Source organism: Silene latifolia, chromosome 11 (assembly GCF_048544455.1).
Source record: "Silene latifolia isolate original U9 population chromosome 11, ASM4854445v1, whole genome shotgun sequence".
Taxonomy (NCBI): domain Eukaryota; kingdom Viridiplantae; phylum Streptophyta; class Magnoliopsida; order Caryophyllales; family Caryophyllaceae; genus Silene; species Silene latifolia.
Genome location: NC_133536.1, coordinates 151,609 through 177,911, shown reverse-complemented (window position 1 = coordinate 177,911; position 26,303 = coordinate 151,609). Strand labels below are relative to the sequence as shown.

The 26,303-nt window shown below is 38.1% G+C and overlaps 4 protein-coding genes across 6 annotated transcripts; 3 read left to right on the top strand and 1 right to left on the bottom strand.

Moving 5' to 3' along the window:
* Window positions 1-1,853: 1,853 nt before the first annotated feature.
* Window positions 1,854-8,792, top strand: LOC141610529 (MDIS1-interacting receptor like kinase 2-like). Of its 2 annotated transcripts, XM_074428625.1 has the most exons (6): window positions 1,854-2,218; window positions 2,315-2,375; window positions 2,905-3,049; window positions 6,829-7,069; window positions 7,178-7,846; window positions 8,071-8,792. In XM_074428625.1, exons 1-6 carry the CDS (start codon window positions 2,017-2,019, stop codon window positions 8,520-8,522), a joined length of 1,770 nt encoding a protein of 589 aa, XP_074284726.1. In that variant the 5' UTR covers window positions 1,854-2,016; the 3' UTR covers window positions 8,523-8,792. The 2 variants fall into 2 exon arrangements, with proteins under 2 accessions (XP_074284726.1, XP_074284727.1); XM_074428626.1 differs by lacking the exons at window positions 1,854-2,218; window positions 2,315-2,375; window positions 2,905-3,049; window positions 6,829-7,069 and adding an exon at window positions 4,023-5,704.
* A 1,182-nt stretch (window positions 8,793-9,974) lies between these two features.
* Window positions 9,975-13,623, top strand: LOC141610528 (receptor protein kinase TMK1-like). Its single transcript, XM_074428624.1, has 2 exons — window positions 9,975-12,604; window positions 12,809-13,623. Exons 1-2 carry the CDS (start codon window positions 10,264-10,266, stop codon window positions 13,330-13,332), a joined length of 2,865 nt encoding a protein of 954 aa, XP_074284725.1. The 5' UTR covers window positions 9,975-10,263; the 3' UTR covers window positions 13,333-13,623.
* Window positions 13,624-14,647: 1,024 nt separating this feature from the next.
* On the bottom strand, window positions 14,648-17,816 carry LOC141612615 (protein RBL-like). Of its 2 annotated transcripts, none has more exons than XM_074431430.1 (5): window positions 17,593-17,816; window positions 17,394-17,498; window positions 15,504-16,543; window positions 15,228-15,414; window positions 14,648-15,011 (listed from the first exon to the last, which is right to left on the bottom strand). In XM_074431430.1, the coding sequence occupies exons 1-5, from the start codon at window positions 17,609-17,611 to the stop codon at window positions 14,842-14,844; spliced, it is 1,521 nt and encodes a 506-aa protein (XP_074287531.1). In that variant the 5' UTR covers window positions 17,612-17,816; the 3' UTR covers window positions 14,648-14,841. The 2 variants fall into 2 exon arrangements, with proteins under 2 accessions (XP_074287531.1, XP_074287532.1); XM_074431431.1 differs by having other exon boundaries at window positions 17,394-17,481.
* A 1,219-nt stretch (window positions 17,817-19,035) lies between these two features.
* On the top strand, window positions 19,036-26,268 carry LOC141610524 (uncharacterized). Its single transcript, XM_074428620.1, has 13 exons — window positions 19,036-19,507; window positions 21,343-21,416; window positions 21,799-21,882; window positions 21,968-22,048; window positions 23,106-23,186; window positions 23,518-23,610; window positions 23,712-23,891; window positions 24,000-24,067; window positions 24,385-24,436; window positions 24,588-24,641; window positions 24,727-24,819; window positions 24,946-25,012; window positions 25,864-26,268. Exons 1-13 carry the CDS (start codon window positions 19,366-19,368, stop codon window positions 25,950-25,952), a joined length of 1,158 nt encoding a protein of 385 aa, XP_074284721.1. The 5' UTR covers window positions 19,036-19,365; the 3' UTR covers window positions 25,953-26,268.
* The last annotated feature ends 35 nt before the right edge of the window (window positions 26,269-26,303 follow it).

The window sequence follows — 26,303 nt, the reverse complement described above, 5'->3', positions numbered from 1 at the left end:
TCCTGCAAATTGGTGAGGCTAATTAAAACTGACATAAAGTGTTTCCTTGAGTCTTGGTTCTTACAAGACCTTTCTATGCTCCAACTTGGCTGTACTAGCTGATTTTCTCAAAATCTACTTTATGTTAAATACATCTCCGTGTGTTTTTTTGAAATTAGTTTGTTTGGCCAATTGACCATCATTTCCTTACAATATTCTTACTAGACATATTCTACATAGTACATTGTATCCTTGCATATATTTCGGAAAATTATTGATCAAAATTGAAAAGTGTTGAGTTGATCAGGACTAAAAAAGTCGAGGAAATTTAATTTTGAGATAGAGGTAATGATAAGGAGAAGGTTAGACAATAGCATTGATGTGCTCCTGTAAGTTTCTGGGTTCGTGAAGTCTAATGTCGGTGATCAACAATTATCATGTAGGTGTATAAAACCCTGCTGTAAGTTTCTGGGTTTCTGATTGATTCAGATGTTGAGCACACTTAATTTGCTCTGATTGTTTTTATCTGCTGAATTTAATAGCTTATGGCTCGTGACTGTAGCTGTGAAGTAGTAGATGACCTGTTTACTATGTTTGATGTGCTCGCATTGCTGAAGTAGATCAGTTGATAAGGTATTCATAACTTGTAGCCGGTGCTGATCAGGGTTGGGTCGGGATAGGCCAGCTGTACGTGCAGAAGTGAGTTAAGCATTATTTCTACAAAATCTAGTGTTATGTATGACTTGGGCTAGATTACGGGCTTCATGGCCCATTTCTCGAGGATTTATTCATATAATGATAAGTGATAATGATTTGTTTTAGGGTAGGGATTAGCTTTTGGTGCAAACTGCAAACCTTGAGGGATTTTGATTTATCTCTTTGTTTTTATTTTTGTGTATATCTAGGGTTATGAATGTTGACAACTTTGCCGTGTTTGTTGAAAGGGGTTGATTTTTTTTTTTTTTTTTAAATGACCACAATATATTATTAGTGCAAGATGAAAGGAGTGTTGAAAGATCATTGATGAACTAAAAAGTCATCAATAACTATAATGTATCGATAATAAAATTTAGAAGACAAGTGTTTACAAATGGTGCCGAGCTAAAGAAAAGGTTTTTTTAACAATGTAATGAATTTCAACAAGCTATTTCTTATACAACATCCAGCTACTAATCACTAGGTCTGATTAGCAGTGTATTGGTTATGACCGTTGAATATTGTACTAGAGTCGGATACAGCTTCGAGTGTGTTGCTTGGTCCTGGCAAGAATGTTGTCCAATACCAAAATTGACGTAAGCAAAGTCGGCCTAATTAGAGATTTCACTGCCCAAAAAAAGTGGGATATAATAAAAGAGCGCATTAGATGCTGCTACTAGAAATTTTGCAACGCATTTGGATTTTACTAGAAATTTTGCTAATGTGTTACTTTAGAATCAATAAAATCATCTTAGCGCGAGTGACTGACGGATAATTACCTACAAGAATAATTCATCCACCCTTAGGGGTCGAGGATGGCCTGACCTTCACCCATCCTGGGGAGAATCCAAATACGAAGACAATTTTATTAGTTGATTATTATATTACATCTTCTGTTTCATTTTGTGTCTCATCTTGTATTTCATACTTTCATCACTTCTCCTATTACCATTTCTATTATCTAAAGTGTGATATCTCAAGATCTTAAGGTGATGGACACAAGATGGAACAAATGATCTCAACTGGTGTTGTCGAGTGATGGAACAAATGTAGGTGTTTAATTCATAGGTTCATTTCACATTAAACTCGCTTTCATTCTCTAATTATATTGGACGATTACTTCACTCTTTCCGTCTGAATTTGAGTTTAAATAAGCTAAGTTGACTTCAGCTAAACCTATAATCGATAAAAAATAATCAGAATTGCACCGAAATTCTTTCAAATTAAGCCGGAAAGAACATGTTTCTTAACTTAGTTCAGTGAGACTCCCCAACTGCTAAATTTCGTGATTATCACACTAATTAAACTGTGGGACCAGCCTTCAAACTCGAAACAGCAACAATGGCGTCCTCAGCGATTTCTCTCTCCTCTTCACCCACCACCATTCCTCCAAGCTTTCTCTCTCTTCACCCATCTTTCTCCCGTAACTTTGCTCCTCCGAATTTCACCCCTGTTTCTCTCTCTTCATCCTCGAATAATCTCTCTTCCTTCATCGTTTCGGCTTCTCTCAACTCTACTGACGCTTCCATCCCCATTGAAAAGCGTCGGTACTCTTTATTTTGTTTGATTGATTGCTGATTTCATTTTTCTGCTTAATTTTATGATTAATCCTAATTTTATAGCTCAACAAACCATGCAGGATTTGCGGCATTTCCTACGGTGTTGGATATTGATCAAATTCGCGACATTTTACCTCATCGGTTAGTTTAATTGCTCAATTTTGGGGAATTAGGGTTTATATATAGGGGAATTATATTAAATTGCAATTGATCATTGTTGTGGCAGAACTAAGGGGGATAGCAGGGCTGCAACACATAAACGACGAGACAATTGAAACTTTTTAGTTAGAATTTGGGAAACAAAGTTCTAATTTACAACCAAGTGGTGTTAGTCCAGTAGCCGGTTAAACCTTGAAGCTTGCAGAAATGCAGGAGTTGAGAGGTCCCGGTTCGACTACCAGCTGGGGCGATGATCACTTGGCCACTGCAGCCCCCGAAGGGGTGGCTTACATTAGGCCCGGGGGGATTCAACCCCATCGTCATAAAAAAAAAAAAAATCGAATTTACGCTATTGTCCGCCAACTAAAAATCCTGATTTCGCCACTGATTGTAGTGGCAAAAGTGCGGAACTAAGGGGACTAGCAGGGGCCGCAGTCAATGAACAGTGAAATTGTAATCTACGGTATTGTCAGCTAAGTAAAAATCATGGTTTGTTGCTTACAATGTCTAGGTATCCATTTCTGTTAGTGGATAGAGTGGTGGAGTATAACCCTGGAGTGACGGCAGTGGCGATCAAGAATGTGACGATTAATGATAACTTCTTCCCGGGACATTTTCCGCACAGGCCTATTATGCCTGGTGTTCTTATGGTTGAGGTTTGCTTGATCAACTTCTGTCTTATTTTCATTTTGATAAATATGATCATTGTTACACTTACACCATCATAAAATGCCAATATGGTACTCGGTATATGTTCACTCGGATTTTGTAGTCGGGCTATTGTGAAATATTAATAGTTGAAAAGTGTTCACTCAACATGTAAGGATTGGTGATAATTCTGCAATTTTGCCAATGATTCTTTTACTCTTTGCCTAGCGAATTCCCCTTTCCCTAGTATTGTGTGGTCTCATGGCTCATCTCACACCCGAAAGAAAACATTCAAAGGATCGGTGAGTGTGTTGGTCTTGAGGGGTATAGTTAAACATTAGAAAACCCGAGATATGGTCATAGGGTATTTTTCGAACTATTCATTGAGGTTAGGGCGTGTTAAATGATTTTGAAAACCAAAAGTACCATGTTAGAATTACCAAAAATATAGGAGTATACAAATAGAAAATCCCAATAGATTATGAGGGCTTCATGCCTTCATCACACCCTGATGGAAGTTGTAGCCATCAAACCATCATTTCTCGTTTTTTTGGGTGAAATATTATTGGAAGAATACTTTATTTGCTCTAAGCCATTCCATTCCATTACATAATTAAAAGTTTTGAGAAATTAAGTGTATATGAGAACAGACTAAATAATAAAGATTAGGCATCACGAACACTTAGGTGTGTGAGTATCAGTGACATGATCACTTGCATTCAGGCAATGGCACAAGTAGGTGGATTGGTCATGCTGCAAACAGAAGCTGGAGGAACTAGGGAAAATTTCGTCTTTGCTGGTATCGACAAAGTAAGATTTAGGAAGCCAATTATTGCAGGGGATACCTTGGTGATGCGGACGTCACTTGTCAAGTTGCAAAAACGCTTTGGTATTGCAAAAATGGAAAGCAAGGCATATGTTGGAGGTGAACTTGTGTGTGAAGGAGAGTTTTTGATGGCTATGGATAAAGATTCTAGTGAGTAGTTACTAGTAAGTAGTATCAGAAGAAAACTGACTTCATATCCTCACTGTTCTGTTCAAAGCAAAATGAATAGTGGATAATCGTAGGAAGAATTGTTAGATGTAAAGAACTGATACACAAATTGAATGGAGGATTATTAACCATACTTGAGATTTTACTTAACTTGCTTTTCTTGGTTACATACTTACATTCCTTTGATTTGGGCTATTCTAGGTGCTGGTTTTTTGTTAACTGCATCTTGAGTCTTTTCATTTGGTACTGTGACTTCTACTAGATTTCATTTTACCGACTTACACTCACGAATAATATCATACTAGTTGAAAAAAGTAGAAACTATAGAGCTTATCTATCTTACTCCTGTAGCACTCTATTCTGAACCAGATTTCTGTTTCATTTACCATTTGTTGTGCATTTGTTTGCTTTTACATCTACGTTGTTGCTGATATTTATTGCTACTGTTCTCTAAAAATAATCCATTGTACATTTGTACATACTGGAGGGTTAGTAACATGGTTAGCGGCTCCACTCGGGTGCCCTACGAATCGCTAATCAAATTCTGTAAGAGCGTATTGACAGTGAATCCGGTCACCCTGGTTGGTAAAAATAGAAGAAAAGAAACTGCTCCAAATTAGAATTTCTAGACATCTGGAGCATATAGAATGGAGTTTGGATTTGACCACGTCCTGGATGTTGAATGGAATTTATTGACCATCTGCACCTAATCATAACATTATTTATTTTTAGTCAATTAATTGTATTTTGAGTCAAAGTTTCCAAATAAAGAATTCTTCCCAGACAACATATTGCCAACGATGTGGACTTGCCTAGGTACTCTATTTGGGTCAGTTGTCCCTTATTTCTGGCTCACCTCTCATTTCACTTTGACTTTTTTTCCATCTTTGACATTCTTTTCGAGACTTTATTTACACACACACAAAAAAATCCTTGGGAAGGATTGGAGTTTTCTGTAGTTTGTCTTAATAAACGCTTACAAAAACAAAAGGTTATTATCCATAAGGTTTATGTACGGTCACGGGAAAAAAACTTCTGAGGAGATGCATATCTGGTCAGCCTACCCTTTCGGATCGAGTCGTTAACAGGCCGGATCATTTCAGGTCAATTTTGTGTGCCGGGTGAGTCGGGTTTGGATCACTAATTGTCGGATCATGTCGGGTTTCGGGTGGGGTCAAGTTTGCCAGCTCTAGTTCAGAGCCAAGCCACACAACTTAAAGAACAAGTCAATTCATTTGATGTTTTCAAAAGAGACAGTGTTTTGCAAAAACCAATTGACTTCAAACTTTGATATATAAAGAACTCAGTCTTAGCTCACCTGATGGAGAAAGCAAGCTTCTCTTATTCTTCTCTTGCATGAGAAAAGAAAGTAAATTGACAATGCTACTCAAACCTCTATTTTCTCTTCTTCATCTTTTCCTTCTGATAAGTCTGGTTTTCTTACTCAATCCTAACTCGACTCGAGCAACTCCACAAGAAGCCGAGGCCCTTATCCGATGGAAAGAAAACCTTCATACCGAAAACCAGACATTTCTTTCTTCTTGGTCACTTCCAAGGGCAAGTCTAACTGCGAATAATCGAGCTATCAGCTCACCATGCTTTTGGCTTGGGGTCGGATGTGTTGATGGAAGTGTTACTAGCTTGAACTTAACAAATGTGGGATTAACAGGTACTTTGTATTCCTTCAATTTCTCTGCCTTGCTTAACCTATCTATTCTTGATCTGCATGGTAATAACTTCTATGGGAATATCCCTTCGTCGATCACTAATCTCACTAAGCTCACTAGTCTTCACTTAGGACTTAACCAATTCTCTGGGACAATACCCGGAGAACTTGGGGCAATGACTGCCCTTAGGAACCTGAACTTAAACCACAACTCTCTTTCGGGTCATATTCCGCCTTCTCTTGGCAATTTATCCAACCTTTCTTCTCTTATCCTTGGGAATAATTGGTTAGTAGGCGGAATCCCTTTTGAGCTCGGAAAACTTACATCTTTAACTGAGTTTCGGGCCAATTTTAACAACCTTACAGGATCACTACCGCCTTCAATTGGTAATCTGGTAAAACTGAAGGTTTTATCAGTGTATGGGAACCAATTGTCTGGTTCATTACCAAAAACGATTGGTAACCTTACTAACCTGGCCTTGTTTTTGGTATCCCGAAATGCATTTACGGGATCATTACCAGATAATATTTGCCAGGGTGGAACACTTCTGGACATTTGTGCAAATAACAATATGTTCACAGGAAGTGTCCCAAAATCGTTGAAAAACTGCACCCGCTTAACCCGACTGAGAATTGAAAAAAACCAGCTTGTGGGTAACATAACAGAAGATTTTGGTGTATACCCTGATATTAGTTACGTTGATTTAAGCTATAACCAATTTGAAGGGGAGATTTCACCCAATTGGGGAAAATGCAAAAACCTGACTAGTCTGAAGATTTCTAACAATAACATAAGTGGTATAATACCGCCCGAGATACGAAATGCAGTTCAGTTGCAGTATCTTGATCTGTCATCAAACCAATTAGTTGGGGTCATTCCTAAAGAATTGGGTAGTTTGAAGGCATTGTTCAATCTCTCATTGAGCCGTAACAAGCTTTTTGGGATTGTTCCCAAAGAACTTGGTGATTTGAGCGATTTAGCCTCTCTTGATCTTGGCATGAACTATTTGAATGGCTCAATCCCTGAAGAACTCGGCTACTGCTCGAAAATAATCGAGATGAATCTTAATGGAAACAACTTGTATGGTAACATTCCTTGGCAAATTGGCAATCTTGTGAACTTGCAGGTTCTACTGGATTTAAGCAAAAACCTGCTATCTGGTGAAATTCCCTTACAACTTGGTAATTTGGTCGACTTGGAGATACTAGATCTTTCTCATAACAATCTTTCGGGTGAAATCCCAGTAACATTTGATCAACTCCAGAGCCTGCAAGTCATTAACGTCTCCTACAACAAACTTGAGGGTCCTATTCCCGACAGCAGCGTGTTTCAGAAAGCTCCCTTGACATCATTCATGGGAAATCAAGGTTTATGTGGGAAAATACCCAGCTTAATCCCTTGCCCTAAAACCTTGAAAACGCCGAAAATGAAGCACAAATACACAGCAGCTCTGATAATTTCCCCTGTTTTTTCAGCTGCCCTAATCATATGCGTAATTTTTGCACTTGTCTACTACACACGGAAAGCTGGGAGGAAAGAAGACGAGCTAGAACCAGAGTTCTTCTCTATAAGGAAATTCGATGGAAAGCTGAGGTATGGTGACATAAGAAAAGCTACAGACGGATTCGCTGATGAGTATTGTATTGGTGTTGGTGGACATGGGCGGGTTTATAAAGCTGTACTATCCACGGGTCAAGTTGTTGCTGTTAAAAAGCTGGGATCAATCCTAAACTCACATCTTGAAGATCGGAAGAACTTTGAGACAGAAATCGAAGTATTAACGAAGATAAGGCATCGCAACATTGTTAAGCTTTATGGGTTTTTCTCTAATGCTGATCACTCATTGTTGGTTTACGAGTACTTGGAGAGGGGTAGCTTGGGAAAAGTGCTCAAGGATGACAAGGAGTGCAGAGAATTCGCCTGGGAGAAAAGGGTGCATGTCATCAAAAGCATTGCGCATGCGCTTTCTTATATGCACCATGATTGTTCTCCTCCTATCATCCATAGAGATCTTTCTTCTAATAATGTGCTGCTTGACAAGGATTTTGAGGCCCGGGTTTCCGACTTTGGCACAGCCAAGCTACTGAGTCTGGACTCCTCCAACCTGACTGAGGTCGCCGGAACATATGGCTATATTGCTCCAGGTAATTGACTAATATCTTGGTTCGTACTCAAATTTCGTTGGTAATTAACATTTTTTATACCATATACAGTCGGACGAAAATGTGTACATCAGACCCCTTAACTTCTTTATAGGCCAGGAACTTTTGAGATAAAGCTACACAAAGGATTAATATTGCTGTATTGAGATTGCAATGTTTAATTATGTCATAATCATAACCTCGAATTTGATCTTCATGACTTGCAGAGCTTGCGTACATGATGAATCCCACCAATAAATGCGATGTATACAGCTTTGGAGTTCTATCACTGGAAATCATAATGGGAAGCCATCCTGGGAACTTGATGTCGCCTTATTCAAGTTCATCTGTGAATTCTTCAACATCTCCTCACCCATCATCTTTCGTCTCTCTGCTTCAAAATCATACTAAATCTTACAAAGATCTCTTAGACCATCAAATATCAGAACCTTCCCCGGAAATGGCTGATGAAATAGCAGCAATTATCAAGCTAGCTGCTGAATGCACTAACTCTAATCCAGACCAGAGACCAACCATGCGAAATGTGTGCCAGCGGTTGTCACCAACGCGAAAGATTGGTCATTATGAGTCATTATTGCAGACAAACACATCGCTGAACATGTCTGGGAGTCGATGGGAAAGTTCAAGCTACACAAGGTCACATAGCGCAGTCTTTTGAACGTTGAAAAGATTGTGTAGTCTGAAATTCCGAAAGAGTACAGGAAATTTTTCGGGCTTGGACTCGGTTCAAACCAACTGTAGAAACAGACTTGAATCCCATCATTTGTAGGTTGTGACTTGTTATGTGATTGTGCACTCAATTATTATTTCTGACAAAAATGAATAAATGATGAATGAATAAATGGATTCCAATCATAGGAATTATAACACATGCACTTGTTAAGACTACTAAATGCAACATAACATAATTATTACTCATCCTTTAATATGAACCTTTCCAAACGTTATCCGTTAGAAAATACTTCCTACAATTTCAAGAAATTGATGCATATAGACATATAGTAAAGAGTGACAGGTAAGAAATGTTGGCTAGCACCCTGTCTACTTGCTGGCTATTTCATATTCTATGCCTGTAACTCTGTTAGTTAACGTCCGAACCATTAGGCTGAGACCTTTGTTCGTATGATCTTGTATTCGACTAGTAACTACATAATTATTTAGTAGTCTCTTAAATATGTTCTCGAAATGTTCATTTACATATAGATAGTTTTATGAGAGTAATTTTAAAATACACAACTTATACACAATAACTAATTTAACCATTAAAATTATGACTACTTAAATTTTAAAATACGTTTTATCAAAACTGTATTTATCACTTGCAAAATTCGAGCTGAATAAGAAATTAAGAATGCTCAAAATTAACCACATATATTCAGAATTATTTTGTGATATAAATATTACTCCCTCTGTCCCGGTCATTTGTTGCCCTTTTCCATTTTGGGGTGTCTCATTCATTTGTTGTCCTTTCTATTTTAAGAATGAACTTGATGAGTAATTTGATCATCCCCATTCAATTTGTTCCACATGTCATTTAGTTATTGGCCTATTCCTCTTTCCTTGGTCTTTGTGCCAAAACGAAAGGACAACAATTGACCGGGACGGAGGGAGTATTAAAATTTAAGGTAGATTGGGAATTTAGGGTGTGTTTGGATAGCAAAAGTGGAGGGAAAAGGAGGGGAGATGGAAGGAGGGAAGGGAAAGGGAGAGAAAGGAAGGGGATGGGGAATGGAGTGTGGTTGTTTGGATACATTTTCCCTCCAAATCTTGCCTATTGTGAAGAGATTTTGATTAGGCTTGGAGGAGGGATAATGGATCCCTCCAAATCTCTCCACCTCCATTTCCCTCCAATCATATTTGCTATCCAAACAAAAGATTTTAAATTCCCTACCCTCCCTCCCTTTCTTTTCCCTCCAAATCACTCAATCCAAACACACCCTTAAAATCCCTATCCAAATCACATTTTATTACTCCGTACTAATTTAATATAAGCAAAACTTAAAAAAAAAAAAATAATAATAATTTGATGGACCCAAGACTGGTGGTAGTCTGGTGGACCATGGCCATGTGCAGCCTTACCTGTTCTGAGAACTACACAACACAAACTTCCATTATAATATTAACATCATCAATTAACTTACTCCAATACATCCTTTTGTTATAAGCTGTCATCTAACCAAACCTCAATTTTTAAGCTAAGTTTCAAATTTATTCTATTCCGATCCCCCCCTTATCTCGCAATTTACGGGAGCCATTCCGATACCAACTTTCTCTACTTTCCAGTTCTTTGACAGCCCAGATATACCTATGTGCTTTTCCTCACATAAAAAGCCTGTAATCTCAAATTCACAGTCTTTCTCTACTTTGCACCATAGTTTTGTTCCAAAGTTTTCAACTTTATGCACAAAATGAAGAAAAGATACAATCTTTGGCAGAATTTATTGCTGATTTTAGCAACTTGGTCATGTTTTTGTTGCTGTACTGATAAAAATGCAGTTTCTGCAGCAGAAACAGTTGATGCTACTGATGTTTCTGTAATGTTAGCACTGAAAAAGAGCTTGAATCCACCTGTGTCACTTGGGTGGGCTGACCCGGATCCATGTAAATGGACCCATGTGGGTTGTTCAGATGAAAAACGGGTGACCCGGATTCAAATAGGCCATCAAAACCTTGAAGGTACACTTCCTGCAGATCTTTCTGTATTAACTTCACTTGAAAGGTTAGAACTTCAGTGGAATAAACTGTCAGGTTCACTTCCTAGCTTAAAAGGGTTGAATTCATTGCAAGTTATAATGTTGAGTAATAATAATTTTAGTTCAATTCCTATTGATTTCTTTGATGGGTTAACTTCACTGCAATCTGTTGATATTGATAATAATCCTCTTGATGCTTGGGAAATTCCTGAATCATTGAAAGATGCTTCTTCATTAAAGAATTTTTCTGCTAATTCTGCTAATGTTATTGGTAAAATACCTGATATTTTCGGGTCGGATTCGTTTCCGGGTTTGGTTAATTTGCATTTGGCATTTAATAATTTGGAAGGTGAGTTGCCAAGTAGTTTTATTGGGTTTGGAATTCAGTCATTGTGGGTTAATGGACAGAAAAGTGAGGGTAAACTTGGTGGAAGAATTGATGTTTTGCAGAATATGACTTCTTTGAAAGAAGTTTGGTTGCATGATAATGGGTTTTCTGGTCCGTTGCCGGACTTTTCGGGTTTAAATGATCTGCAGGTATTAAGTGTTAGGGATAATTTGTTAACTGGGGTTGTTCCATTGTCTCTAATGAAGTTGGATTCGTTGACGGTTGTGAATTTGACTAATAATTTACTTCAAGGGCCTGTGCCTGTGTTTAAGAGCTCGGTTGTGGTTGATTCGACTAATAATACGAACAGTTTCTGCTTGCCAAGTCCCGGTGATTGTAGCCCTCAAGTGAATGTACTATTGTCAGTAGCCAAGTCCATGTGTTATCCAGCAAGGTTTGCTCAAAACTGGAAAGGAAACGACCCGTGTGCTGATTGGCTTGGTATCACTTGCACCAATGGTAACATTACTATAGTTAATTTGGAGAGGTTAGGTCTCAATGGAACTATTTCTCCTGCTTTTTCCAGTCTCGGATCATTGCAAAGGCTAATTCTTGCTGATAATAACCTCACTGGTACTATTCCTCAGGAGCTCACTACTCTGCCGTCCCTTACTGAACTAGATGTGTCAAATAATCAGCTGTATGGCAAAGTTCCGTCATTTAAGAAAAACTTGATTCTAAAAACACAGGGTAATCCTGACATTGGTAAGGATTTGAGCCAGATAACTCATAGTCCGGACGGTTCCTTTCCGGGATCCACAGCTGACGGGAAAAGTGGTGGCCCCGGCAAGAAATCTGAACTTTCTAGTGCTGCAATTATTGCTATTTGCGTGATTGGGGCTGTTCTCTTTTTGATTATTTGTGGTGTCGTGGGATTCTGTCTTTACAAAAGGAAGCAAAGCAAGTTTAGTAGAGTGCAGAGTCCTAATGCCATAGTAATCCACCCCCAGCATTCTGGGTCCGATAATGACAGTGTTAAAATCACCGTTGCTGGTTCAAGTGTCAGTGTTGTCACTCCTAGCGAGAGTCACACCTTTCAGGGGAGTGAAACAGGTGATGTCCAAATGGCTGAAAATGGAAATATGGTTATTTCCATCCAAGTCCTCAAAAATGTGACTAACAATTTCAGTGAGGACAACATTTTGGGAAGAGGTGGTTTCGGAACTGTATACAAAGGAGAATTGCACGATGGCACGAAGATTGCTGTGAAAAGAATGGAGTGTGGTGTAATAACCGGAAAGGGGTTGAATGAGTTCAAATCTGAAATCGCGGTCTTGACCAAGGTTCGACATAGGCATTTGGTTGCACTTCTTGGGTACTGTTTGGATGAGAATGAGAAGCTGCTGGTATATGAGTACATGCCTCAAGGAACCTTGAGTAGATTTATCTTTAACTGGGCCGAGGAAGGGTTGAAGCCTTTGGAATGGACTAGGAGGCTAAGCATTGCCTTGGATGTAGCGAGAGGCGTTGAGTATCTCCATACGTTGGCCCATCAGAGCTTTATACACAGGGACCTAAAACCTTCTAATATCCTACTTGGAGACGATATGAGGGCAAAGGTTGCAGATTTTGGTCTCGTGCGTTTGGCTCCTGAAGGCAAGGCCTCCATTGAAACTAGGATTGCTGGAACCTTCGGCTACTTGGCGCCAGAATATGCAGGTATATTTTCGTGCATGTTTTGATTGTCCTCCTGTCAAGTTACGGAATAATTTGTTTTTTTTTTCTGCACTGCTGTTCTTTTCTTATATATCTGAAATGATCCGGCTAGTACCCTATCTAAATGGTTTGACTAGTCTGCTCGTATTGTTACGGCTTTTGATTCTTTGGTTCAACCGTTCTCTCATGAAATTGTGATTGCAACAGTGACAGGGCGAGTAACCACCAAAGTCGATATCTTTAGCTTCGGAGTGATACTCATGGAGTTGATTACAGGAAGGAAAGCCTTAGATGAGACACAGCCCGAGGAAAGCATGCATCTTGTCACATGGTTCAAGAGGATGCACCTCAACAAGGAAACTTTCCGCAAGGCCATTGACCCTACTATTGATCTCGATGAGGAGACTCTCGCCAGCGTCAGCACGGTTGCTGAGTTGGCAGGCCACTGCTGCGCGAGGGAACCATATCAAAGGCCAGACATGGGCCACATTGTGAATGTCTTATCGTCTCTAGTAGAACAGTGGAAACCGGATGACTCAAGCTTTGACGACTGTTATGGGATTGATCTGGATATGTCTCTACCACAAGCCCTTAAAAGATGGAAGGATTCTGAAGGAACTAGCCAGGTGGACTCCACATCATCATCCTTTGTGGCAGACAACACTCAAACTAGCATGGTTGCTCGTCCATACGGATTCGCTGAGTCATTCACTTCAGCAGACGGAAGATGAGGAAGGTAACTAGCATTATTTTGGTGGTACTCGTTTTTGTTTTAGATGTATATCTGATAGTTTATCAGTTTATTTTTCGTTGGGGTGTTTTTGCTTTATCAGGGGATGAAGCTTTTGTTAACTTGATCTGTATTTGCGCTTTTCACTGATATAGATTAGGAGGAACGAGTGAAACAAAAATCACTTCTTTTCTCTGGATTTGTGTATTCTGAAATTCTACGTTGTACCTGAAAGTGTGAATTTTATGCATTTTTGCAAAACTAATTGATTAAACCTCACCCATCAACTTCGAACTTCTGGTTTTGGCGGTTCTTTAGTACTGTATAATGAGATGAGAACAAGTTCATTATCTATACTTTAAGGCTAAATGGTGTTTGCGTCAGAGGTGCAAGACGAGTTTACGAGTATATTTTACAAAAGGAACTCCAAGGGTACTTTGATGCTAACAGGTTTCGGATCTTGTTCATGATACTATCTTGGTGACTATCACAGCTACTGTAACCGATATCTCAGCTTGATTATGTAATCAATAGACAGTATGGTGTACTGTTTGTTACCCATGCTACTTTACGTTAGCTGATGATCATATCTGTTTTTGTTGAGATGGTCATCTTAAACCTTTGCATGACACTTTTTGCCGTTAAGACGGCACTTTCCGTCTCAAGCTTTTTTTTTTTTTTTTTTTTTTTTTTTTTTTTTGGTGACGAGGGGTTTAATCCCCGAGCCTCAGATTCCGGCGTCACCACCTCCTGGGCCATAAAAACCACCCCAAATGGGACCGCCGAGATAACCGCATGCAATTCTTCATCTCATGGGTTCAACACGGACGCGCACTTCGCTGCGCTTTGAAGCTTTGAGTTTACCCAAGTCTCAAGCTTATGCAATAAAGATGTTTATTGTTTAGTCGTTTTCCCGTATTAGGCAATGTGCAACTTGAAGTTGTTGGTCCTATTCCTATATACCTTATCCACTACTCCATACTTCACCACTTGACACTTGAGTGGTAGGTCCAATTTGATGTTCCTCATGCGGATCTTCATGTATAACGCTTTACGAGTATATTTTTGTAAAAGGAACACCAAGGGTACTTTGATTCTAACAGGTTTCGGATCTTGATCATGATATCATCACTCGATGACTTTCACGGCTACCTTAATCTATATCTGCGTATTATTAGCAAGAAATTATATTAGGTATCAACTCCTTAAGTGAAAAGGGATATACTCCTTAAGTGAAAAGGTATTGTATAGTATCCCTAATGATGGCAGCGAACTTCTACCTGTAAGAATGTATTCTTATTGGTTTCTTTCTGTCAGTTTTAAAATGCTTTAAGAATTTGAGATAAACGAGACGGAACTATACAAATACCATAAGTGGATATAGTATTAAGTATTAACCAGTAAAACATTTTCCTGGATGAATTTGTCACTCTACTCATGCACGTAAATAAATTAGTCGCTAATTACACTATATCTGCTGGTTGCTGACTAATACCGATGGATGCTTTGCCTAGCAATCTATGGAGTATCGGGATCCAGTGTTGGGCCAGTTCGCCTGCTTCTTGGCAGTCTCTCCCAGTAACTCCAACAGCTTCTCTGTTGGCTTTCGTCGCCTTTTCGATCTTGTTCTGGTCAGGAGTCTCGTGACATTTGCAGCCGAGTAGTGACCACCATCAGTACCTGTATAAGAAGAGTCGTCTATCACAGTTAATATCGTCAACCAAAAAACACAATCAAGAAGGCATATTATAAACAACTCATCTGTATTTTTCAAAGAATGTGGCCAGAACACTAAAACTTTCTATTCTGTATGATGGCCTGTAAGGCTCTGTGCGCGTAATGTTTCAGAATTCACCTGATAAAAAAGTAAAAAAGGCAATATGTTTCAGAATTTACCTTCCATTTGATTCAAGTCATTAAACCCATGATTCCCATCTTGCTGCTGATCAGGAGTATCAGGACGAGGAACTGACTGTAAGAAACAAAGTTCTTCCTCAGACATCTCTGAATCACTAAGCATTGATTCATTTTCCATTGTAATAATGTCAACCTCTTCATCATGGTTAAAAACCGACTCTTCCACCTGTAAGATGTTCAGATTTTAACATAAAAACACCAAAAACACAGTATACTTAAATCAGACAGGAATGTGAATGTTCAAGTTCAATTGACCTGTCTTATTTCAGGCAGAACTTCAGGCACAATGTCAAATTCATCCTCTCTTTCCACATACTCTTCCATATGATCAAGCTCTTTAAAGTCGGGATAAAACGCACTCCATTTCTCGGCATAGGCTTTGGCCCATATGTATATCAAGCCGGTCATAGATAACGAGACAATGATAGGGTGAACAGGATGCCAAGCCAAACTAATCAAGCCTACTTTTGGAGGACCTTTAAGAATTTTCACAACGCGACCATCACTATCCCAGATGTGTATCTTGTGCTCCCTACCAGTCGACCCACCAATTATCCACTCGCCATTTCTACTGAAGCAAGGAGCCTTCCAATGGTTTCTAGCAACCGGGTCGTGAAACTCATAACACAACCCCAAGCTCTTTGTTCCTATGGCTCCAAGATCAGTCAACATCTCACCCATTTTACAAAGCGTTTTCAGGCCGTCTTTCAAAGGAAGCCTATTCTCAAAAACCCTAATAGTTCCGTCACTTGAATTTGTGAGAAGGTACATACCGTTCCTACTAAAGACAATGTTCTTAATCACAGCACCCCTAGCATGATAAACTACTGCGCGTAATTGAATACTGTGATGATCAATTATGAGTATCTCACCCTTAGAATTACCCACATAAACAAGATCGCCATGGATATTAAAGCAAGAAGGAATATGAGAAGCAGAATCCTTTACACATTCCGAGACTGAAATAGGCAAGACAGTAGATTTCCCGGTGTTCAGATCAACTAAAAATGGAGCTGAATATATAGGATTTACCAAGCATAGAGATGGAATAGAAGAGCCAGGATGTAGTTGAGCATGCAAAGAGATTAACTTTATAGTTGTTTGGGCAACCTTTACTCCAGTAGCTACATCCCAAAGGATCAATCTCTTGTCGGCCATGGAAACTAGAATGCGATGGCCATACTTTGACCAACAAACACTAGTTATGACAGCAGTGCAATCTTCATCCTTGAGCTCCTTTGCAATCACTCTTGTTTCGAAGTCCCAGATGACACAACTTCCATTAGAGCACCCAGCTGGGAGAAAATCAAACAGTGTCAACAGTTATCAATAACTGAAGTAGCTAGTCACATTCACAACCCAAGCAAGCCCTTAAATGTGACAATGGACGGATTTAATTTCCTCCAAACTGACCTGAAATTTCTACAACATACGGAAGAGAGTCGGAAGGAAAGCATTATACCTTCATTCACCTCCCATCCTGACCCACCCCCTGCCTCCCCTTCCCCTCCCTACTACAAAATGTATCCAAACACGCCTTAAAGCTCGTCTGATAAAAAAACAATCAAAGGTACCATCTTTTTAATGTATCTAACAAACATATGTATCCCTACTACAAAATGTATCCAAACACAGTAAAAAACAATCAAAGGTACCATCTTTTTAATGTATCTAACAAACATATGTATCCCTACTACAAAATGTATCCAAACACAGTAAAAAACAATCAAAGGTACCATCTTTTTAATGTATCTAACAAACATATGTATCCCTACTACAAAATGTATCCAAACACAGTAAAAAACAATCAAAGGTACCATCTTTTTAATGTAACTGGCAAACATATGTATCGCTACTACAAAATGTATCCAAACACAGTCAAAAACGATCAAAGCTTCCGTCTTTTTAATGTGACTGCCAAATATTGGAAGAATTTAGTGTAGAATATACATAGAAAAGTGAAAGTTTTAGTCTTTTCTTGGTTTTTGGAACTTTAACACAAGATTTCTGCAATCTGCCAACTTATTTTATTTACTTAGACAAATAACTGCAAAAAATCTTATGCCAAGAACACATCTTTCTTGGTGCAGCATATTACACAGAACATGAAGATGGAAATAGAAACATTTTGAGAGAAAAATATACCAGCAAGAAGAGTGCCTCTGCGATTAAAGGCCATGCATTTGATGACACCAGCATGTTCCAAGTATTCTTCTATCACCTCTGGAATCTCCTTTTGCATTGAATCATCTTTTTCACATTATTGACATTTACATAAGACTAAAGCTTGAAACTTTCAGCATTGCAGACAAAATAAAAGAAAATCAAGGAAATTTGGAGTTACCTGTGTTTGGGGTGTTCATCCTTCCTTCAATCCTTGGAAATTGGAAAATATTGCTTGCTAAGAAGGTACTAGAGTAGTAAGTTAGTAACTAGTAACTAGCCAGGACCTTTGACACGTAAGACCGTCTCATTCTTTAATTTATGCAATGTTGATATTAATTGGGAACTCACTTTACCTGTTTAGACCCGTCAATGTTAAAATTGTTATTCGTTGGAAAAAGATGTCTTGCTTCATAATATCGAATGCCCATTATTGAGAAAGTCATGAGTCGTGGTAGTATGTAAATCACGAAAGTAACCTCAAGTTTTGACGTAAGTGTGCTTTAACTAATAAAACTAGGGATTCATCGGTAATGACATATTTTATTTACTTACAATAAAAAATATTAATTTGGAGTAAACGAAATATCACTCACTCAAAAGCTCATTTATTGGATGTGTCATGTGTGCTTGGGCGGATAAAGCACGCTCATTATTTGCATGACACAGTGAGAAGAATAAATTATGCTCATGAAATAATGTTTTAAACACTTCAAAAAGAACTATTTGTGATTTTTTTTTCTTCTAAAAAATAGATTAAAATCTAGTGCACACTTTCGAGGCATTCACGAATTTTCCGAGCTAAGGAATTTCAGCTCACCTTGACTCATTAAACCCTCGAGCCAAGCTTGGATTAAGATGGTTCGAGTTACTTGCAAGTTATATTGTGTCAATATCACCCTTAGAATATACACCAAGACACAAAAATCGAATAGATTATCCAACCTTGTAAATAAATGGAATTTAATTTTGACAAAAAAACATTAAGGGGTTGTTTGGTTGCCATAAGGGAAGATAAATTCACATGAACTCCAATTTCACATGAAATGGAAATTCATGTGAATTGCACAAAAAGTGTTTGGTTGGCATATGGGTAATGAATTCATGTGGGAATTGCTACTTACCTAGGGGGGGCTAGGTAAGCAATTCATGAATTATACCACCAGTTGTACACTTGTACGGTGTAGAATCTGAGCTTTGTAATAAAGAATCCGAGTTCTATTTTAAAGAATACGAGTTTTATTAGATAGTATCTGATTTCATCTATTTACCCAATAAAAATATAACTGTGAATAAGCTCAGAAAAAATACACATAAGCTCGATTTATTTTACCATTAGTTGTACCATGCTCATGTACAACTGGATGTATAATCTTATTTGTCCTAGGTAAGTGACTTCCTCCATAATGGAGGAACTTAAATTCCATGGGAAGTTCCACTTCCCATGATTTTGGCAACCAAACAAGTCCATAATATTGCAATTCATGGGATTTTCAAAATCCCATGAATTTAAAGGGTAACCAAACAAGTCCTAATTCCCCAAAGATTTAATTGGCTCACATAATTGAACATGATCTCCTTAATGGTACCTCATTTGTACCTGTTTTGTACCTATAGTGTCCTTAATGCCTTAATTGTGGCCCATTTGTAATAATCCCCCCTTTTTTGGTTCAACATCAATACAATAATGGTCAATTCACTCAATTGCAATCAAAGATGGTAAAAATATGAGCTTTCCATGATTTTCCAATTCTTCTCCTCAATTTGCTTATAATTTATTCATTTCAAAGATTCCCACCATTATTTCCTTTACTTTTCTTCACCCTCAAACACCCATTTTTCTCAATTCCATCACCAAAGTAATCCTCAAATTGATCGAATTATTTGTGGGATTTGTGAAAATTTAAGTTTGGAAGAAATTTTTGGGGATTTAATTTGGTGGGTACATTGAAAAATGGATACAATTTATCAAAAGCTTCGAGATTTGGATGCGTACCCTAAAATTAATGAGGATTTTTATAAGAGAACTTTTTCTGGTGGTATTATCACCATTGTTGCTTCCTTAATCATGTCATTGCTCTTCATCTCTGAGTTCAGTATGTCCTTTTTATTACTCCCTTCGTCGCAATCATTTGTTTACTTGTTATTTTTTTTATAACGGGTGTTTTAATTGTAGGTAAACAAATGATTGGCACGGAACTTTCCTTTTCATGTCAATTTTCATTCAAAGTTGTTTGCTTTTTAGAAATTTGTAGTTGTTTGGTATCTTGTTTGTTTGCTTTGATGTGGTGAATTGATGCAAAAGCTTCATAATTTTGTTAAATTATGATGATTCGGTATTGTTTAAAGAATTTGAGCATTAGTTTGGGGGTAATGTATGACAAATCGCCATGAATTAGCTATAAACTGGGTATGTTACAGGTTTGATGGAAGGGTTGTTACTAGTTTAGTTTTAGCAAGTTGGTAATCCTTGAAAGGCGAAATCTTTGATCTTCTTGTCAGCTTTGGTTGTGGGTTGCAGTCACTGGAAGGTTTAGAACAGTACACCATGTACACTTTTTGTACAAGTAATTATTGATAGTGATTCATCATACACCCATGGACTACTTGAAAGTCAAGTAATTAACGGAAACACCGCAAAGTATATGCTTAGTATTAATATTAGTTTGGTCATAATTTTGATTAGGGCGACCACAACATAATTGCTAAAGACAAGGAGGAGGATTTAAAGGGAGCCAATATCGTTTGTTTGGATAGCAAAGTGGTGGTGAAGGGATATGGAGGGGAGGGAAAATGTATCCCTACATTTCCCTCCTCCAAGCCAAAATATTTTCCTTCCAAAGGAATGATTTGGAGGGCAAACTTATCTCCCAATCCTCCCATCCTTTCCTTCCCTTTTCCTTTCCTTCCTCCTCCAAGCGTAATTTTCATTCAAAGTTGTTAGCTTTCTCTCCAATTTTTGTATCCAAACAAGCCCTACCCTTAGGCCTTGTTTGGATGAGGGGATTGGGAGCGAAAGAAAGGGGAGGGATACAAAATCTCTTACGTGGATAATATTTGGGGTAGGAGGGAAATGGAGGAGAAGGGGTTTGGAGGGATGCATATTCCCTCCTCTAAGGTAAATCGAAAACCCTCCAACATAGGAAAGACTTGAAGAGAAATTGTATCCAAACATACATGCTCCATTCCTCCTCCTCTTCTCTTCCCTCCCTTTCCTTTCCCTCCTACTTTTCTATCCAAACAAGGCCTGAATGTGGCCAGTATTTTGAAACACCTAAAGCTTAAAAGCACACTCCAATGCGCTGTTGGACGGTTGGACCAGTCTTCTCCAAGACTTTTATGGTCTAGTTTGCTATCTGGTTAGCATGTGCATGCAGAACACTTGTGTTGCATTTGTTATTATTCCAACATTTCCATATTTCCGTTGGAGCCAAAGACTCTTTACTCTTTGGTTCTGGATTGTGATGGAATAAATCCAAATGATTCACTAAAGTGGTTGCGCTTCTTTCTATTGTGAAGTAGTGGTCCTTCGATGTAGTTCTCAACGTAATTTTCATCTTGGGTCATTCGGAAACAACCTCTTTGGGTTGCTAACACAAGGGTAAGGCTGTGTACATCCGACCCCCCCCCCCCTCCTTACCCCGCAAATTGCGGGAGCCATTGAGGCACTGGGGTAATGTTGTTGTTGGAATTATTCCAAATTTCTAATGTATTCCGTACATTTTATAACGCAATGCAAGTTAGAACCAATTGGCGATATTTTGAAGTTATTCAAATTCTAGTCTAAAGTTTTGATGCTTGATTCTGGTTTATATCTGTTCAATTGTATGCTTGATATAACTGCTTGCCTAGCTGAAAATTCTGTCATTTGTGGGTGTTAATTTCTTTTTGAACCACTTACATTTTGTGCCACTTGGTGTTATGCATGCAGGATCATATCTCCATACTATTAAAGAGACCACACTTGTAGTTGACACATCTAGAGGGGGGACTCTGCGCATCAATGTAAGATTTTTGTTTGCTTTGCTATCCAATATGGTACCACAAGTTTTGTCTGGTAGGTGTTGCCTTGTTGCTTATTCCATCCCGTAGTTGTCATATAGTTCAAGGCCTTAAAGTTTTCTCCATCTTCAAGAATACTGACATGGAGTTATGGATCACTGATCATTGGTGTTTGCTTAGTGTTCAACTTCAGTAGTATTTCTTTTGCCTATTATAACCAGAAGTTTGATATGTGTTCCTCATAGTATTATTGAATCTTTGTTTTTATCTTCTCTGCGTGTTCTATTGTTGGTTACTCCGTATTACTTCCCTTTTTGGATATTTTGTAACTTCTTTTGGAGAACTTGTCATTTATTGATACATGCTTTTTGCTATTTAATTGCAGTTTGATATTACTTTTCCTGCAGTCCCTTGTACAATTCTCAGCATCGATGCTGAAGATATTAGTGGAGAGAAGCATTTTGACATAGTAAGTGACTTACAGAGACCTACTGCTCAAGCATTCTGCTAATTTCCTTTCTTCTGAGAATATAATATGTCTTGCTTACTTGTAGAGACATGATATTATCAAAAAGAGAATTGATGTCCATGGGAATGAAATTGAAGCAAGGAAGGATAGCATTGGAGCCCCAAAGGTTAGATACAATACCACATAATTCCCTCGTCCTCCTACTATCATAGCATTAGTAATTAGTTCAGGGACACACACACACTGTCATTCTGTCGATTATTTGTCATTTTTTTTTATGGTATACATGGTTTTCAAATTTTATCGCATGTTAATTCTTATGGACACCCTTTTAAAACTATAAATAATCCAATATCTTACTTTAGGCTTAATTAACTTTGTTAATACTGCTGTTATTTGAACTTGGAAACAGAATCAGTTTGCCTAAATGATACCCTAGGAAACGGGTCATAACTAATGCATGACAGCTGAACCTTCTTGGCATATGTTGCTAGAAAATTTTGTATGGCAAGTGGGTCATTTCACTCACTATTGTCAAGCTTTCTTGAATTAGCTCATGAGGTTTTTCAGGGGTACACGTGGTGGTAGTTTTTTTTACCAGATCAGTACATAGTAGCTGGTTAAGTATTGCAGGTTACTCTCAACCGCCTCTATGTTTTCAGCACAACGGAAATGGTGTATGCATTTATTCCTTTATACTCGTCATAGAAGGGGGCCTTTGACCACTGTGACTAATGTTGGTTGTAGTGGCTGATAAAGAATTTATGTGAAAGTTAGATGAGTAGAGAAGTCCAAAGGAATAATGGGAGATGTATTTAATGCATCATTTGATGCCTAGGGGCTTGGCTATGAAAATTGATGGAGTTAATGTTTTGTGTTGTAGATTTTGATTATTGAACATAAACAGCATCTCAAATCTCAGTATTGAAGTGTTGTGCGGACTGTAGGTAGCAAACTTCTGAATTCTGGCAAAAATATTTTAGAGGCCCCAGATTTTGAAGGATAGTGCTTTAAATAGGACCAAAGTCACAAGACTTCATTGATTATTTAGTATGTTGGTGATAGAGATAGCTCATTTGTGATTGTATTTTGTTCTTTTACACCCAGAAAAAGTGTTTTCCAGTCGTTATTGTTTGCTGGCAATTTCTTTGTGCTGTATTTTATTTTCTGTTCTGTGGCATATATGTTACTGTATTTAATTAATTCAGCTAATTTCTTTCCAGATTGAGAAGCCTTTGCAGAAACATGGTGGGAGACTCGAGCACAACGAGACATATTGTGGTTCATGTTATGGAGCAGAAACGGTAGTTTCCCTTGTATAGTATCCTACTATCCTGATAATACATATATGGTGATTCATACTTTAGTTTTAGTTGCTGTATTAAGGCTTTTGGATAACTCGTAACCAACACCCTGTCTCAATGGAAGGGCATCTGCATGCCTGTTTCTTTGATATAGACCTTGGTTCGAGTTACACATTTAAGAAAGTATATATATGGCATACCAGCTTTCCTCGTGTGTTTTTCTGCACTTGACTTCCACTAGTCTCAAATTCAAGGACCTTCAAGCTCCGTGGTTTGAAATTATGGAACATTATTTTATTTTGAAGTTTCCAAATTTGCCCTTGCTTGGCAGGCCGATGACCATTGCTGCAACTCATGTGAAGAAGTTCGTGAAGCATACCGGAAAAAAGGCTGGGCATTACATAATTTGGATATGATAGATCAGGTATGGCCTTCTTAATATTTGTCCTACTAACGTTCCAAGTGATAGCACTATATCTTGAATTACTGTGATTATTGATCATTTTTGTGCTCTCTTTTGAGTAGTGTGTGAGGGAAGGTTTTTTCCAAAAGATCCATGAGGAAAAAGGTGAAGGTTGCAATGTTAACGGATTTCTGGAAGTTAACAAAGTGGCTGGAACTTTCCATTTTGTACCTGGAAAGGCCTTCCATATATCAGATTTTCAACCTGCTGATCTGATTGCTGTTCAAAAGGATGATTACAATGTATGTTCTTGAATCATTTAAACTCGCATTTTGGCTTTGTAATGTATATAAGAAAGCCTTTCCCTCGTTTAAGCTCTGAGACAGATCAATTCATCTTGGCTATGACAGATAAGTCACAAAATCAACAAGTTAGCTTTTGGAGAGTATTTTCCCGGCGTGATGAATCCTTTGGATGGGTAATGTTTTGTTATGAATGTGCTTTATATTGGATGAACAACGTGAGTACCTTCATAAGACGTACTCCTATTAGGAGCAAAAAACTGTCTCTTACTGGTGTTAATACGTTGTGGTGTTCGTTCTTATTTTGTATCTTGAACGAGGGTTGGCACAAAATTTGGAAAATTGCCCAAAACAATTGCTTCTTGGTTTAATTTCCTGTTGACCCCGACCCCGTATAAATTTTGTTCGAAAATAATAGACCCCCTTTTTCTAACTATACTTAAAAACTGAGGTCATTTAGACTAAAAATTTTGTTTCTGCTGTTATTAATCAGGGTGCAGTGGCTGCAAGACACGACTAGTGGAATGTACCAGTATTTTGTCAAGGTTTGCTTATCAACTGCATTAGCCACCTATTTAACCTACTATCCCAGCCCGTAAATTGTCTCGTTAAGAAATTTTGTGGTCGTCTTTAAAAATTCTTGCAAAACTCCTTGTAATTGAAGGTTCCTTGATTAAGTTTGACCATATATTTCAGGTTGTCCCAACTGTATATACCGATAAGAAAGGACATAATATCGAATCAAATCAGGTACTCCGTATTAATCTATCTAAGGAGAATTGATTAATGCCCTTTTGTATAGGAATAATAATTATGTGAATGTGGTTTTGTTTAGTTCTCTGTGACAGAACACTTGAGGAATTTAGACGCTGGACATTATCAGGCTGTTCCAGGGGTTTTCTTCTTCTACGATCTTTCTCCAGTAAAGGTTGGTTCGTCATCTTGGATGCATTTTTATGAAGGCCTTCTAATTTTATTTTTTCTTTTGTTATAATTTTTCGTTGCTCCTTTAGAGTCCATTCCAGTTGAGATTGCTAAATTTTCATTTTTTTAGGTGACCTTCTTGGAGAAGGGTATGTCATTTTTACACTTCATGACTAATGTCTGCGCTATCGTTGGAGGTAAACTGCTCTTTCCAACCAGCTTATCTCTTTTAAAAGATGCCCCTATGATATTTGTGTTTCATGTCTTCCACAATCGGGAATACTAGTTGTGACCAAGCTTAGGTTATTATAGACTTATTAATATTGAATACCCCTCCTAGAAAATAAGGGAAGGGCATTCTAAATATAAAACCAACAACTAAAAGCTAAAAGGAATTTTGATTCTATGAAATTCCTGATAAATAAAGCTCTGAAGTGTGAATAAATCTCTCAACTGTGATATTTATGCCTTTCTTTTTCGCAAATTCTCGTATGAGACTGTCTCATGATAACACATCATGAAACTACCCATACGAGAACTCAAAACTCAATGAGTTTGCTGTTGTTGAGTTGGTTGAGATGATGGGTTTGATTTTTGTTAAACATGTAGTTTCACATCATATCTTAGTTTTAATAGAGGCTTAGACACGTCGAGGTAACAAGAGCCCGTGGTGATGGCCTGATGGGGCGCACACTCATGCGCCCTCTCTGTTTCGACAGACAAAATTGAATTTTTAGAAGCAAAAGCTGTGTGACATTACCCCTTTTTTCTTGATTTTAAAGAATGCTAACATGTATACTAGTAGAAGTTGAAATCTTGGGATAATGAGGTAAAGACGTAAAGTATATACGGAGTAATAAAATAACTATAAGTTTGGGAAGTGTATATTAGTAGGGATCGTTAGTTGTGCTTTCTGTAAAAGGCACACCTAAGGCTCGCCAGCTACTAATGCCTCCTTAAGAGCCTGATTTTTAAAATAAGCGTTGTATTAACCCGAGACTTTGTCAAGAGACTAATTATACCTTGATCTCTTTATGCCTTTACACAGGTACTTTCACAGTAGCAGGTATAACGGACTCCTTTGTATTTCATGGTAGAAAGGTTGTGAACAAGAAGCTATTAAAGAAACTTGGCTGACAATCCCGACACTTCCTGAATGCACTGCTGCACCTGCATGTTCTATTTTCGACTGTGGTGGCTTAATTGTGGAAGAGCTCGACATTAATGGAGAGCAAACATTCAAGTGATCTTTCTAATGGCTGATTTAGTGGAAAGATTTTGGTTATTTGATCTTGTCCTCCTGAAGTTTGTGACATTGATTCAGGTGTTCACTTTTGTAGCTGCTGGTGTAAATACATTGAGAATAGTTTTAACCGCGGAAATATCATTCATATATAGACCACAGATTACTCATTGTGTTCTTTGCTGTGGAAACTGGTTTGTTACTCTCTCGTCTGATATACTGTTAAAACTTTCTGATGTAAGCCA